Source organism: Odontesthes bonariensis, chromosome 19 (genome assembly GCF_027942865.1).
Source record: "Odontesthes bonariensis isolate fOdoBon6 chromosome 19, fOdoBon6.hap1, whole genome shotgun sequence".
NCBI lineage: Eukaryota > Metazoa > Chordata > Actinopteri > Atheriniformes > Atherinopsidae > Odontesthes > Odontesthes bonariensis.
The window spans coordinates 6,275,038-6,290,443 of NC_134524.1; the positions used below are offsets into that span (position 1 = coordinate 6,275,038).

General features: G+C 41.2%; 1 protein-coding gene across 2 annotated transcripts in view; it reads left to right on the plus strand.

The window, feature by feature from the left end:
• prkd4 (protein kinase D4) overlaps positions 1-15,406 on the plus strand; it is a 29,626-nt gene that overhangs the window by 13,004 nt on the left and 1,216 nt on the right. For both annotated transcript variants that reach the window (XM_075451382.1, XM_075451383.1), the window contains 12 exons: positions 2,104-2,187; positions 2,378-2,537; positions 4,903-5,026; positions 5,106-5,183; positions 7,044-7,257; positions 7,362-7,387; positions 7,468-7,540; positions 9,415-9,521; positions 9,606-9,767; positions 12,743-12,841; positions 12,909-13,176; positions 14,673-14,758. In XM_075451382.1, coding sequence (XP_075307497.1) covers positions 2,104-2,187; positions 2,378-2,537; positions 4,903-5,026; positions 5,106-5,183; positions 7,044-7,257; positions 7,362-7,387; positions 7,468-7,540; positions 9,415-9,521; positions 9,606-9,767; positions 12,743-12,841; positions 12,909-13,176; positions 14,673-14,758 — 1,481 coding nt within the window. The remainder of the gene's footprint in view (positions 1-2,103; positions 2,188-2,377; positions 2,538-4,902; positions 5,027-5,105; positions 5,184-7,043; positions 7,258-7,361; positions 7,388-7,467; positions 7,541-9,414; positions 9,522-9,605; positions 9,768-12,742; positions 12,842-12,908; positions 13,177-14,672; positions 14,759-15,406) is intronic.

Below are 15,406 nucleotides of genomic sequence, written 5' to 3' on the forward strand. Positions count from 1 at the left end.
ATCGATCAGATGAGTATGCAGATGAGTATGATTTCGCTTAAGCTCTAAACTCTGTAAACTTTAGCAACATTTGAAACATTTTCAGGCGAGAAAGTAGTCGTTTAGATCCCCAACGTGTTGAAAACCTGACAAAATACCGGCTATTTACAATTTTGTTCCCACGGATTCGTCGCTACTAAAGCTAGCCGCAGTGAGCAACGCACTTCCGGTTATTTTTTCACAAAATAAAATACCCGTTGCCTTTTATCATAGGGAAAGCCATTACGATACAATTGGTGCTTTTGTTTTGAAAACAGGAAGTGAACCTACCCTCGTTGTAGCTAGCTTGAAACTGCCGTTTTGACAGGAAATGACGATCGGCGACGTCACGTTACGTTGCATCTTGGGTAGTTTGAGTATGAGTAGTAACCTCATGATGCATACCCAACATTTCGGAGAATCTAGTATGCATCCGGGGGAAAAAGTCAGTATGAGTAGTAGGAGTAGTAGGAGAAGTATGCGGTTTCGAACACAGCCTAAATCTTAGTGGAAATGTACTCCTGCGTAGGTTAGGTTGTAAAAACAGCTGATGTAGCTAAATCTGTATCTGCTGTTGTACGTGAAGAATGAAAAGTAACAAGTAACAGTGGCCTTATGAGGAAAATGTGCACGTATCAGCACTCTGTTCCCTCTGATTCCCTCCAGCACTTCCCTGGAGCCACAACTTCCATAGCAACGCTGCATCATCATCCAGTTTTACCAACTGTGATTCATGTACATCTAACATTTAACATGTTTTCTTTCCTTTTATTAATTAAAGACCTTGATGATGAAGTAATATTCCACATTATCTTTAACATGGCACATATGAGAGAGCCTCTGTGTAACAGTTTGGTCCTAAACATCCCATCCTACCATCCTTCCTTCACCCTTAGGAAGAGAGCTGGAGATGAAAATAAGTTGTTTATTTGACAGGAACGTCTTCTCGTTCAGGCATGAAAGCAGATCCCTCACATATGGCACATATTGACATGTCATTTTTAATAAATTAGCCCTTAAACCTAATCCCTGATAGGGGACATTTTTGTCCACTTGGGGTGTACTTTCTCCTCTAATTTCACACTGTAGATAGTGATACTCATCATATTTGGTCCAGTTGTGCATTTTTGACTATTTTTTCGAATTTCAAACACACATCATATACAATGCAATTTTTCATTGTGTGGGAAAAAAACTCCTTAATTTCTGAAAAGGGACATTTTTTGTCCCCTTTTTAAAACAACCTAAAAATACCATATATTAATATTTTTTCCACTATTTAAAAAAAAAATCTTTTATTTCACTTCAGGTCTGATCATAACTACCAAGTTTTCAATTATTTTCAAAAACATTAACCCTTTAGATGCCAATTTGAACTTTTTAGCCCAAATTTTAAGCCTTTAGGTGCCAGTATTTTCAAAATATAAAATGCAAAGTGGAATTATTGAGTAGGGATAATTATGGTCTGGGATATGTCAATGATTAGCAACAACATTGATTTTTAGGGATTTTTAATTTTTTTGTTATGCCCGATTTATAAAAAACAAACAAACAAACAAACAAAAAAAAAAACTTAATTTCTGAAAAGGGACATTTTGGTCCCCTTCTAAAATGATCCCCAAAATACCATATATTAATATTTTTTTCTACTTTTTTTTTTCATAAATCTTTTCTTCCACTTCAGTTCATAACCAACAAGTTTTCAATTATTTAAAAAAAAATTAACCCTTTAAATACCAGTGTATATGAGGTAAACACCAATTTCTGTTAAAAAACAAACACAAAAACTGCTGTATTTTCAATGTATGCAGTGCAAAGTGAAATATTCTATGGGGGGTTTATTACGTCTGGGATATGTCATTGATGAGCTACAACATCAGTTTTATTAGCGTTTTAGTTTTTCTGCAATGGCAGATTACAGAAACGGCTCCCATAGACATCCATTTAAACAAGTTGTGTTTTAAATCAGGTATGAGGGTTAAATTCCCCTAAAGCAGCCTGTGACTTAAAGGCTAAATACTCTCCTCTTCTAAAACAACTCCCTGGTTATAGTTTAAAAGGTCCCGTCTGCCTTTGCTTCCTCAGACTGTCGGTTAAACTGCCACCGGCGCTGTGAGCCGTTGGTCTCCAGAGACTGTCCAGGCGAAAGGAGAGCGGTGAACGGGGACGGTGAGCACCTCTGTTCCTCTGCTCGTGTGTCTTTGAAAGCCCGACTCTGGCTCTGAGGAGGACGAATCAGAGTCCACATGATTCTATCTCATTGGATGTTTTGTTCTGGGCTGCATAGGCGCACCTGGTGAACACCTGAGAGTCTGTTTTACCTGGCTGTAAAGGGGCTGTGATGATGTCACTTTTTCAGACTCCCCAGCAGCCGATCCCAGCTGCCTGCTCGACCTGGAGGATGATGACCCGGAGCTCCCCAGCACGGCCGGAGACTCCTCCGGCGACGACGAGATGTCCACTGACAGCGATTCACTGACCGACACCAGCGAGGTGGAGCAGCTGCCGGAGCCCATGAGGTCAGACCTTATTCTGATGATGTCATTCCCTCCTTTTTGGTTTATTTTGACTCTTTATCTCGTCTCTAATTGAATTCTATTTGCGTATCTATTCCTTTTCATTGAACTCTTTCACTTTCTCGTTGTTTTAGTACCCTTTTAGGGTTTTAGAACCGAACAGTTTAGCATTTCTTTTACCTACTTCTGGAGTCTCGTTGCAAATCTACAAGATTCATGACTTCACCGCCCTCTTTGTTCACCTGTTTGAATCTGAGCTGATGCTGTTTTATTTTGTGGTCGGTGAGCTCTGGGTCCACACTGCCACCTACAGGCAGCAGCAGCTCTCACAGTGAGAGTCTTCAGCTGTGTTCGAAACCGCATACTACATACTACATAATGCATACTACATACTACTTACTGCATACTGCATACTGCATACTACTTACTGCATACTGCATACTGCATACTACTTACTGCATACTGCATACTACATACTGCATACTACATACTACATACTGCATACTACATACTACATAATGCATACTACATACTACATACTACATACTACATACTGCATACTACATAATGCATACTACATACTACTTACTGCATACTGCATACTACTTACTGCATACTGCATACTACATACTGCATACTGCATACTACATACTACTTACTGCATACTGCATACTGCATACTACTTACTGCATACTACATACTGCATACTGCATACTACATACTGCATACTACATACTACTTACTGCATACTACATACTACATACTGCATACTACATACTGCATACTGCATACTACATATTACATATTACATACTGCATACTACATATTACATATTACATACTGCATACTACATACTGCATACTGCATACTACTTACTGCATACTGCATACTGCATACTACTTACTGCATACTGCATACTGCATACTACTTACTGCATACTGCATACTACATACTGCATACTGCATACTACATACTGCATACTACATACTACATACTGCATACTACATATTACATATTACATACTACCTACTACATACTGCATAATGCATACTACATATTACATATTACATACTGCATACTACATACTACATACTGCATACTACATATTACATATTACATACTGCATACTGCATACTACATACTGCATACTACATACTGCATACTGCATACTGCATACTACATACTGCATACTATATACTACATACTGCATACTACATACTACATACTGCATACTACATACTGCATACTACATACTGCATACTACATACTGCATACTGCATACTGCATACTGCATACTACACACTGCATACTACATACTGCATACTGCATACTACATACTGCATACTATATACAACATACTACATACTACATACTGCATACTACATACTACATACTGCATACTACATACTGCATACTACATACTGCATACTGCATACTACATACTGCATACTACATACTGCATACTGCATACTGCATACTGCATACTACATACTGCATACTACATACTGCATACTGCATACTACATACTGCATACTACATACTACATACCGCATACTACATACTACATACTACATACTGCATACTGTATACCGCATACTGCATACTGCATACCGCATACTACATACTGCATACTGCATACTGCATACTGCATACTACATACTGCATACTACATACTGCATACTGTATACTGCATACTACATAATACATACTGCATACTGCATACCGCATACTACATACTCATCGATCAGACAGTATGCAGAGCGTTTACCCACAATGCATTTTGCTCCTGCCCGAGCCGAAATCAGCCGGCCTGAAGCTGATTACGCTTAAGCTCTAAACTCTGTAAACTTTAGCAACATTTGAAACATTTTCAGGCGAGAAAGTAGTCGTTTAGATCCCCAACGTGTTGAAAACCTGACAAAATAACGACTATTTACCATTTTGTTCCGACGAATTTGGCGCTACTAAAGCTAGCCGTAGTGAGCAACGCACTTCCGGTTATTTTCACAAAATAAAACACCCGTTGCCTTTTATCATAGGGAAAGCCATTACGATACAATTGGTGCTTTTGTTTTGAAAACAGGAAGTGAACCTACCCTCGTTGTAGCTAGCTTGAAACTGCCATTTTGACAGGAAATGACGATCGGCGACGTCACGTTACGTTGCATCTTGGCTAGTTTCAGTATGAGTAGTAACCTCATGATGCATACCCAACATTTCGGAGAATCTAGTATGCATCCGGGAACTTCTCGCTTACTCAAACTCGCATACTAACTAAAAAAGTTAGTATGAGTAGTAGGAGAAGTATGCGGTTTTGAACACAGCCTTCTTCTTCTCCAATGTCTTTGGTTCCTCTCCCCTCCATCAGCCCGTGCTTCAGCAGCAACATCCCCCTGATGAGGGTCGTCCAGTCGGTGCACCACACTAAGAGGAGACCAGGCGGGGTCCTGAGAGAGGGATGGCTGCTGCACCACACCAGCACCGACACGCTGGTGAGAAACACTCCTCCCAAAAGCAGGCGGCAGCCCTCGTGTTTGGACTTTATCATTTATTTGTTGTTTCTACTCCCAGAGGAAAAGGCATTACTGGATCTTGGACTGGAAGAGCATCACTCTGTACCAGAACGAGAGCAGCCCCAAGTACTACAAGGTATAATGGCTAGATTTACGCCCTGGGCGAACCATTCCATGTCCCCTCCCCACAAAAAAAAGACTTACCCCGGCACCAAAACAACAACATATTATATTATTTGTATTATTTTATTATATATAATCTTAAATACAAAAAGGTACAAAAAGATACCACATGTAGCTTACAAAATACCATGTCAATGTATATTAGAAGTTATTTAAGTTGTTTAATTTAGCATATAGCTCATAACAATAAAAAAAAAACACAGTCAGGACTTCTTGTTGTGCTGCAAACACAAACTAGACCAGGTTGCCTTTGGGTGAAATTAGTTGCATGATATGATGCCTCAATTCTAATTCTAGTTCAGCAAAACTAAAAATCAAATACAGCCGTGGCTAATAGCAACATATTAGCAAGAGGCTAACAAATAGCCTATAGCCTACATCACTCGTTGAAATCTGCATCCTTTATCTTTTGCCCGTTTCTCCTCTTCTTCTCTTCTTCTCTTTCTAAACTGGGAAACTGATGGCTTCTTTGGTCTTTCACCATAATGATGATCCATGATGACTCCACATTATTACCTTTGCTTTTCCCATTAACGCCGTCCATTCACCCGTCAATCAACTGGAGTCACGTGACGTAAACAAATACACGTAGATGACTGCACAGATTTTTATTTTATTTTGTTTATTTTACATTTTTCACATAAACCAATTAATTACATATATATATATATGGGTCTATGTTAATTTTAGGAATGAAATACAGTTTATTTGGATTGGAAACAATACAATTTTTTAATCTAATTAATCACATGATTTCCCTGATTAATCACGATTAATCGCATTTGTATGTAAAATCCAAAAATGAATCCAAAAGTAGTGTATAGCTTTTAGCATTTAGCTTTATTTTAAATGTGCTGCCATATGAATGAAAGTGCCATAACATTTGTTGTGCAAACACACTTTTAACATCAGCATCTTTCTGTAGTTTTTATGTAGAAGCCTCGCTCCACTGTCTGTTTCCTTGAATGACTTGCTGCTATCAGTTGTGTGTTTTGCCTTTAAGTGATATTTTAGACTGGAACTACTACGCTGAGAAGACAATTCAACTTGGCAGTGTTTACAGATGACTTTGGTTCTGTCGACTCCGCCGTCTGGAAGAACTTTAAAATGAAAAAGGCCGAGTAAAAGTTCCGTACCCTTCTCCATGTTTGGTGGATCCGCCGATTACTTTCTTTTCCTGTTCCACAGCAGACAGCAACAGACTTTTACAAAATAAAAGCCTGTGAGCAACAGACTTTTAATAAAATAAAAGCCTATGAGCAACAGACTTTTACAAAATAAAAACCTGTGAGCAACAGACTTTTACAAAATAAAAGTCTGTGTGCAACAGACTTTTACAAAATAAAAGTCTGTGTGCAACAGACTTTTACAATAATAAAATAAATAATAAAACAGGGGGGGTCCGTGGCGTAGTGGGTTGAGCAGGCGCCCCATGTACAGAGGCTATAGTCCTCGCTGCAGCTGGCCCCGGTTCGAGTTCTGCATCGGACGGCCCTGTGCTGCGTGTCGTTCCCCCTCTCTCTGCTCCCTGCTTCCTGTCTCTCTGAACTTTCCTATCCATTAAAGGCACAAAAGCCCCGAAAAATTCTATTAAAAAATTAAATTAAAAAATTAAAAAACGCGTTAATGCATGAATAAAAATATAAAATAAAATATATATATTATATTATAAAATTATATTATAAAATATGATATAAAGTAAAATATTTATTGCGTTAAATAACTAACAAGTTAACTCCCCCAGCCCTATTCAAAATGCTTCCAGACTTCAGTGGTGTGTCTCTGACTCCCTCCGCTTCCTCCTCTCGGGCAGGAGATCCCTCTGTCTGAGGTGCTGCAGGTCCGAGGCCCCGCCCAGCTCTCCGTGACCTCGCTGCCAGGCGGCGGCGCCCACTCCTTCGAGCTGGTGACGGCCTCGCTGGTGTTCTGTGTGCAGGCCGGCACGGAGGGGGCAGCCTGGGAGGGCTCCATCTGTCAGGCTCTGATGCCCCTGCTGAGCAGCAGAGGCCCCGGCGAGGAGCAGCAGGGTGAGCGGACACCAGCCTTCATCTCTGATAGAAACTTAAAAAAAAGAAAGCAACTTAAAAGTAAGATTTCTTTTAACCAAGAAGCCACATCTCCCTGATTACAGATGAAGACGGAGACGGGGACGGCGTGGTGAGTCCTGAAGTTCTGAGCACCCTTCTGAGAGCTTGTGTGGTCATTCCTCAGTGCAGCACGGTGTAAATGTGTTTCAGGACATCAGCTTGGTGTATCAGATCTTCACAGATGAGGTTCTGGGTTCAGGACAGTTTGGGGTGGTCTACAGAGGTAAGAAGACCGCCAACGCTTGGAGCTTTTTCTCCTGCAGGCATGGGCGTCAATTGGGTATGCCAGCTGCCACACCTTGGCTCCAGGGGAAAATGTAAATGTTTTCTTTTTTTCTTTTTTTTTGAAAATGAATTTATGGAATTACTCTGTGCCAATTTGTATTGATTATTCTATTATTTAATACATATAAATGAACTACAAATGAAATTCTGAACAACATAATCAATTTATCTAAGTATCATCTTCCCCAACACTTGTATCCCCTTTTGAAATGTGGTATCTCCCAGCCCCCCCCCCCCCCTTTCATAATTAATGTAAAATATGAAAAGGAAACAGAAAACTTTAGATTTATTTATCACCAAAAAAGGGGTCCAGTGTTGCCCCAGTGGTGGAGGAAGGAGGACCAGGTAGTGAAGGCTGTTAACCCATTGGCGCCTAAAGCACCTGCAAAAAAGGCTGCTCAATGCCTAAGCCAGTTTTTAGAAAAGGTCCCCAATGCCTGAGGGTTTTTTGAACTAAAAACAATTTATTGAAAACACCTAAGAAAAATTCAATTTTTTTTCGCTGGCTGGATTGTATTACTTTTTTTTTTTATCAATGTTGGACATTTGGTTCATGTAGTTTTGCTTTATGATTCAGGATAATACCCAATGCTGCTATTTATTATACTACTATTACTATACTATAACTAAATCATAATCATAATATCAGCAATAATAATGAATGATAAAAAAACCTGCAATATATCTTGCATTGTGCAGTTATACTGTATACTTCAGTGACACGACTTCTAAAACATCATAGTTGTCATACTGCAGTAATTCGCACCGGGCTCTCTTTTTTTTTTACATAAGGCCAACGCCACTCAAATAAGAATGAGAAGTCGTCAGAATGCAGCGCAAGAATAAATAATTACCTCCAGATCATGTCGAAACGATCTCGTGCCATCACTCGGGCTACATTTGTCTGATACAGCCGCTTGCTCTGCCTCCAGTAATCCCGGCGAGTTGGTAGTTTGATTATTCCAAAAGTTAGGCAGAGACCGATGAAAGATTTCATCTCCTGCTTTGACACACGGGGCTCCACTTCGAGTTGGATGGTGTGTGGCCGCGCGCCTGATCCGCATATAAGTTTGTCTGTGTCACCAACATATCCCAAACTTCATCAGTGAAAATATGCGAGAACACATCTAAAGGACTTGCATCTTCAGATATTGGCACCTTCAGCCCCGGTGTACGAGTAAACTTTTGTTGACGTCGGGTGCGAAATCCAGTGGACTGCCTCTCTTCCTCTAATAAATTCTGTTGATCATTCCCTTCCAACTCCACATCACTTCCATCGCTGTCACAGTATGTCTCGTTAACCGCAGCCATTGTAGCCGAGCTGTCAAATTAGCTACAAACGCACAATTGCAGAACAGGCTAATCGAAAACACCCACCTCATGTGTATTTGAACCAATTATTGTGCATTACATGCTGCATGCGTCTTGAAAATAATGATAAATGAACAATGTTGCGCTACGCAACAACCGGCGTTAGGGACAATGTTGCGCTACGCAACATCCGGCGTCAATGAGTTAACGAGTCTGTCCACTAAAGCACCTCCGCCACTAATGCTAATGCTAATGCTAATACTAATGCTAACAGGAAGACGGAGACGAGTCCATTGTTATGTTAGCGGCTATGTGAGAGACTGCATTTGCACACAGATAAGCTACATAGCAGACTTTTGTGGTGATCATTGTTTATTTATTGATTTATTGATACTGTAGTCATGTGACTATAGTGACCTTGCCATACCTTAGCTTTGGCTGAATTGACGCCGCTGCCTGCAGGAAGAAAAGAAGTCAACTGGAAAAGTTTCTGTCTCTCAGGCACGCACAGGACGTCGGGCCGGTCGGTCGCCATCAAAGTCATCGACAAGACGCGCTTCCCCACCAAACAGGAGAGACAGCTGAGGAACGAAGTGTCCATTCTGCAGGTGTCTCCCCCTCTCAGCTCAGGGTTTGTCCCTCTGATTGCTCCCTGCAGCTTCTAACACGCGGCGCTGTGCTTTATCGCCCAGAATCTGACCCACGCCGGCGTGGTTCTGCTGGAGGGCATGTTCGAAACGCCCAGGCACGTTTTCGTCGTCATGGAGAAGCTCCACGGAGACATGCTGGAGATGATCCTGTCCAGTGAGAAAGGCCGGCTCCCTGAACGCAACACTCGTTTCTTGGTGCTCCAGGTGTGAGATCCCAGCCAAAATAATCTTTAAAGGGATAGTTCGCCTCTTTTGACATGAAGCTGGATAACATCCCATATCAGCAACATCATTTATGAACATCTTCTTACCCCCTGCTGCGTCCTGTGAGCAGAGTTCCAGCCTCGTTTTGGTGTTGATGAAGGTAGTCCGGCTAGTTGTCTGGGGTTTAAAAAATAAAGCGTTTTGCTTCTCAAAACTATATGCGTTCAAAAGAGTAATACATTTGCATCACAAAGTCGTTCTCCAGAGGTCCGTTTCACGTAGCAGGTTTAGTGAAAACTCTGAGTAGGTTAACCCTGAAATGAGGGAAACCCTGAGTTTTCCGTTTCACAAAGGGAGGTAACTCAACCCCGAGAAAGAGGGGTAACTCTAGCCTGTTTCACAAAGAGAGGTAACTTAACCTCACGGTCAGTTACCGTAGTAACAGACTCTCTGAACCTAACCTGGTCGGGACCAGGTTTTATTCAAGAAACCTCGAGTTTCTTTCTGTCTCCGCCCTCTTTCAGCCACACACGCCATTTGATTTCCTCATTCATTCAGTCAGCAGAGCGAGTTCTTCTACTTCTAGAAGTCCATTAGGCACAGTAGGAGACAACTTTTTTCACCAACATGTCCTTTTGAGAACGATCCCGTGGATGAAGGTGCAGCATTATTGCGCAGAGAAATAAATATTCGTCGGAGATGGTTATCAGACCCGCATAGATTTTTGCATTTACAGACAATTATCTTTTTGAGCGGCACCATCAGAATGTGTTGGGACAAAAGAAAAAAAAGACATAAAAGACAAATAAATATTTGTATGAATAGGCTTAAAAAAGACATATATAGGCCTATTATATTTTATAAAGGCACTCGTGTCTTGGGGGTGGACTCCCTCGGGGATTCCCTCAGCCACTGCCCTCCCGTTAGAGGTGGAGGTGCTGGGCACCCCCCGTTTTACGGGCATCTGCCTTCTTTCTGTTGGCTCAGTAGAAGTCTGTGTTAGTTTAAATAGGCTTAATTATTTAACAGAACATGATATAGATGATGACTCTAAATTGTCCTTCGGAGTGACTGTGAGTGTGTATGGTTGTTTGTCTCGTTTGTCTCTATGTGGCCCTGTGATGGACTGGCGGCCTGTCCAGGGTGTACCCCGCCTCTTGCCCATCGACCGCTGGGATAGGCTCCAGCCCCCCCGCGACCCGACTGACGGATTCAGCGGTATAGATAATGGATGGATGGATGGTATAGATGAGAAGACATAGTTTATGTGTGTGAAAACAGCATTATGTTGGGAATAAAATAACTGCACAGTCAAATAGCCACTTAATATTTATTTTACAGTGTAAAACATGATCAAAATGAGGTACCTCCATGCCGAGGTCTCACCTGTTTGAACAATGTTTTTATATTTCATATTAAACTGCTGCCAAGAGCGCTTCTCCCCCGCGGGATTGCACCTAAATGAAATAAATGAATGGGCTACCATTCAAGCAGTTTCCCTGTAATATTATTGTGATTGCAAAGGACTACATTTAAACTTACGCTTTTGCTGCTGCAACGGTGTTGCACTTATTTCTAAAAACGTATTGAAACTCGCCGTATGAGCGCATTAAGATTTCCAATTCGAGGTTGGTGAAAAACGTAGCCCCTCCTCTTCCCCGTTGCCAAGGTGACTCGTCGAATCGGGGCTCCATTGATGCTGGCTTTTTAAAGTTGTGGTGCACGCGCTAAACTCAAGGTGAACTTACTCAGAGTTGATTAACCTCACTCAAATCAGCGTTTCTGGAACCGAAAACTCAGAGTTTTCTATCTCAGAGTAGATCAACTCAGAGATCAGGAATAGACTCAGAGTTGGTTGAACCTGCTACGTGAAACGGACCCCAGGAAAAAGTCAGACCTCACAATCGCTTGGCACTATTTTCTCTCCCTTCGTATCACTGCCTGCTGCTTATTGCACATCCAGATGCAGGATAAGTGACAACTAGTCTTCATCCCTCCTTCTTTGGCCAGATGTTTAAGCTCTTTTTTGTATTTGAATGCTCAGTAGAGCCCCCTGCTGATTAGAAAGTGGAAATTCTTATTTATTTCTTTAGACAAACTGAATATTTGATCAGATATTAGTTATTTGTGGTGTCGGCCATCTTTTTCTTTAAAGTTACCAGTTAAATAATAACGTATATTAGAAATATCTAATAGAGTAATAGAGTGCGTATGGAGCACGTTGAGTCGGATTTAGGAGATAAATGTGACCTGTAGCCCTCTTTTGATTTTTTTTGAGCTTGATGTCTTTGTCAGTTCCGCTGTTTTTTTATAAATTAATTAAATATTTTCCCTCCGCGGTTATTTTAACAACGAATGCCTGCTGCCGCCTGCCGACAGCCGCGCCTGTTACGGTGTCGGTCTGCACGGTCTACACAGCAGGCAGTGATACGAAGGGAGAGAAATAGCACCAAGCGATTGTGAGGTCTGACTTTTTCCTGGAGAACGATTTTGTGATGCAAATGTATTACTCTTTTGAACGCATATTGTTTTGAGAAGCAAAACGCTTTATTTTTTAAACCCCAGCCAACTAGCCGGACTACCTTCATCAACACCAAAACGAGGCTGGAACTCGGCTCACAGGACGCAGCAGGGGGTAAGAAAATGTTCATAAATGATGTTGCTAATATGGGATGTCATACAGCTTCATGTCAAAAGAGGCGAACTATCCCTTTAAAGCTAAATGTTAGCGTTAAAGCAACGTACAGATTGGTTAAAACCGTGTGTTTCTGAGCACTGAAGCACTTAAACTTCACATATCATATTTATTATGATCCCAAAATTAGTCTATTTAATTATAAAAGCTGTTAATTTGACTTTTTAAATGTTATTCTTGTTCATCGTCGTCATTTTGAGCTGAAGCAGAACCATTTAAAGCTAAAAGTTAAAGCTGCTGCCTGATGACTAAACGGCGTGTTTCTCGTGTTGTGACGCAGATCCTGGAGGCTTTGCGTTACCTGCACTTTAAACACGTGGCTCACTGTGACCTGAAGCCTGAGAACGTGCTGCTGGCCTCAGCCGACCCCTTCCCTCAGGTGGGTGCTTTTATTCTACACGTTTGGCTCTCTCTGACCCGCCACCGTTAACCGACCCGTGTCGCAGGTGAAGCTGTGCGACTTCGGCTTCGCCCGCATCATCGGCGAGAAGTCGTTCCGTCGCACGGTGGTGGGGACGCCGGCCTACCTGGCGCCCGAGGTGATCAACAGCAGCGGCTACAACCGCTCTCTGGACATGTGGTCCGTGGGCGTCATCACGTACGTCTGCCTGAGCGGCACGTTCCCCTTCAACGAGGACGAGGACATCCGGCAGCAGATCACCAACGCCGCCTTCATGTACCCTCGCCAGCCCTGGGCCTCCATCTCACTGACGGGTAGCGTTTCTAATGCTGCGTTTTTTTGTTTGTTTGTTTTTTATTTATTTATTTATTTAATTGTGAGAATGCATTAAGGCATTCTCACAATTAAGTTCCTGTTTCTCTTTATTGTTATTATTCCGACAGTTTTCGGCACCTAAGTACTCCTGTATACTTTCAGCTATTTCTACAATTTTGGTATCAAAGCGTTCAGCTCTTTCAGCACATTCCTGCTATCATTTTTTGGTGTTTTTAACTTTTACACTTTTTAAGATATTCAACTTTTATTCAAATTTTCCCGTCATTCAAATGAAAGGAAACTGCTTTCAGCTCTTCCAAATCATCTCCCTCTTTCCAACCTAACTACTTCTTGCATGCTTTCAGCTGGAGACACCATTCAAACTTTAAATGGGTCACAAGACATTCAGCTATTACCAAATGTTTCAGCTTTTTCAAATCTTCAGCCAATTTTGAAATATGACAGTTTCAAAAACATGAACATTTTGCTCCTTCTTGATTTTTTAAGAATGAGCACACAGTTGAGTGCGTGCTAATAAGTTTCAAATTTTTCAGTTTTTTCAAACAAATTCCTCTCAACTTTCATACAGTTGAACTTAGAGAAACAAATTATACCTCAAAATGTAGGACAAATTGTCCTCTTTTAGCAACGTAACTACTAAAGAGCTCACATTTACAGAATTTCAACTATGAGCCTTGAACCGAGATCAACCTCTTCAAATTCTCTGACTAACTCCAATGTTAAGTTTGGTAGTTCACAAAAATCCCAAGATTCCTTCAACCAATACCTCAGCAACAGTTTTTACTGCTAAAATTGAACTATTTTCAGCTTTTTTTAGCGTGGTCAGCTATCCCCATTCAGCTCATAAACATTCTCACTGCTGTTTCGCAGGAACAGCTCTCTCTAGTTTTTTTTAGATATTTCTTTCTTTATTTCTTTCTATACTTATATCTTTTTCAACAGTTCCCCTAAAAAAGCTAGTTGGCATCCTTGTTCTCACACTATGGGTCAGCATTGCTCATATTTTGTTCTGCTAATGTTTAAATACTTGCAGCTACGCATAAGAAAGGCCACATGGCACAAAAATAGAGGGCTTCACTTCTGTGTTTTCCACATTATTCTCCATGATTTTCTGGATTGTTGTCACAAAGTCCATCTCATGGCATAACTAAATATTGGTGGCCCTTTGGACACTATTCAAACTCAATGGACTCACAGTGACCACAGAAAAAGGACAGTGTTTTGTTTTTGCCCTTTACCAGGAAGTCTTACAATGTCAGTGGCCACATTTTTTCCTTCTCTGAAATCTTTTCTTGCTTTCCGCTCTTAAAGAATTGTGTTTTTCGCTGTTCACATTGCATCGCTTGCGTGATAAATTCAGGAGGCACGTTTGCCGTCCATCCAAAAGTCTAATGCTGCGTTTAAGGACGCTCCACACTGAAAGTTTCCTGCTGTGACACCGGCTGACTCTCGCTTCCTCTCGCTTCCTCTGCAGCTGTGAGCCTCATCAACAACCTGCTGCAGGTGTCTGTGAGACGCAGGTTCACCGTGGGCAAAGCGCTGGGACACTCCTGGCTGCAGGTCAGACGCTTTTCACTCCCACAGCGCACATTCCATCACGTGAAACCCCAATTTTCCTCATTTTATCACAGATCCTGACTTATAATCACACGTGTAATACAGTGAATGCCGTTTATAGCAGAGATCCCTGATATCACGGCTCAGTTAACATTGTAAAAGTCCTCTTTGGCTGAATTTCTAATGAACAAGGTAATTCAGAAACGTGTTTCCTGCTTATTGCACATCCAGATGCAGGATAAGTGATAAATAGTCTTCATCCCTCCTCCTTTGGCCAGATGTTTAAGCTTTTTTTTGTATTTGAATGCTCAGTAGAGCCCCCTGCTGATTAGAAAGTGGAAATTCTTATTTATTTCTATAGACAAACTTAATATTTGAACAGATATCAGTTATTTGTGGTGTCGGCCATCTTTTTCTTTAAAGTTACCAGTTTTATTAGAAATATCAGAGTGCGTATGGAGCACGTTGAGTCGGGTTTAGGAGATAAATGTGACCTGTAGCCCTCTTTTTGATTTTATTTAATGTCTTTGTCTGTTCTGCTGTTTTATTTTTTTATAAATTAATTCAATATTTTCCCTCTGCGGTTATTTTAACAACGAATAAGCATGTAAGAGTCTGTGCTGGGAGCGAGGCTTCACTGGTGTTTTGCTG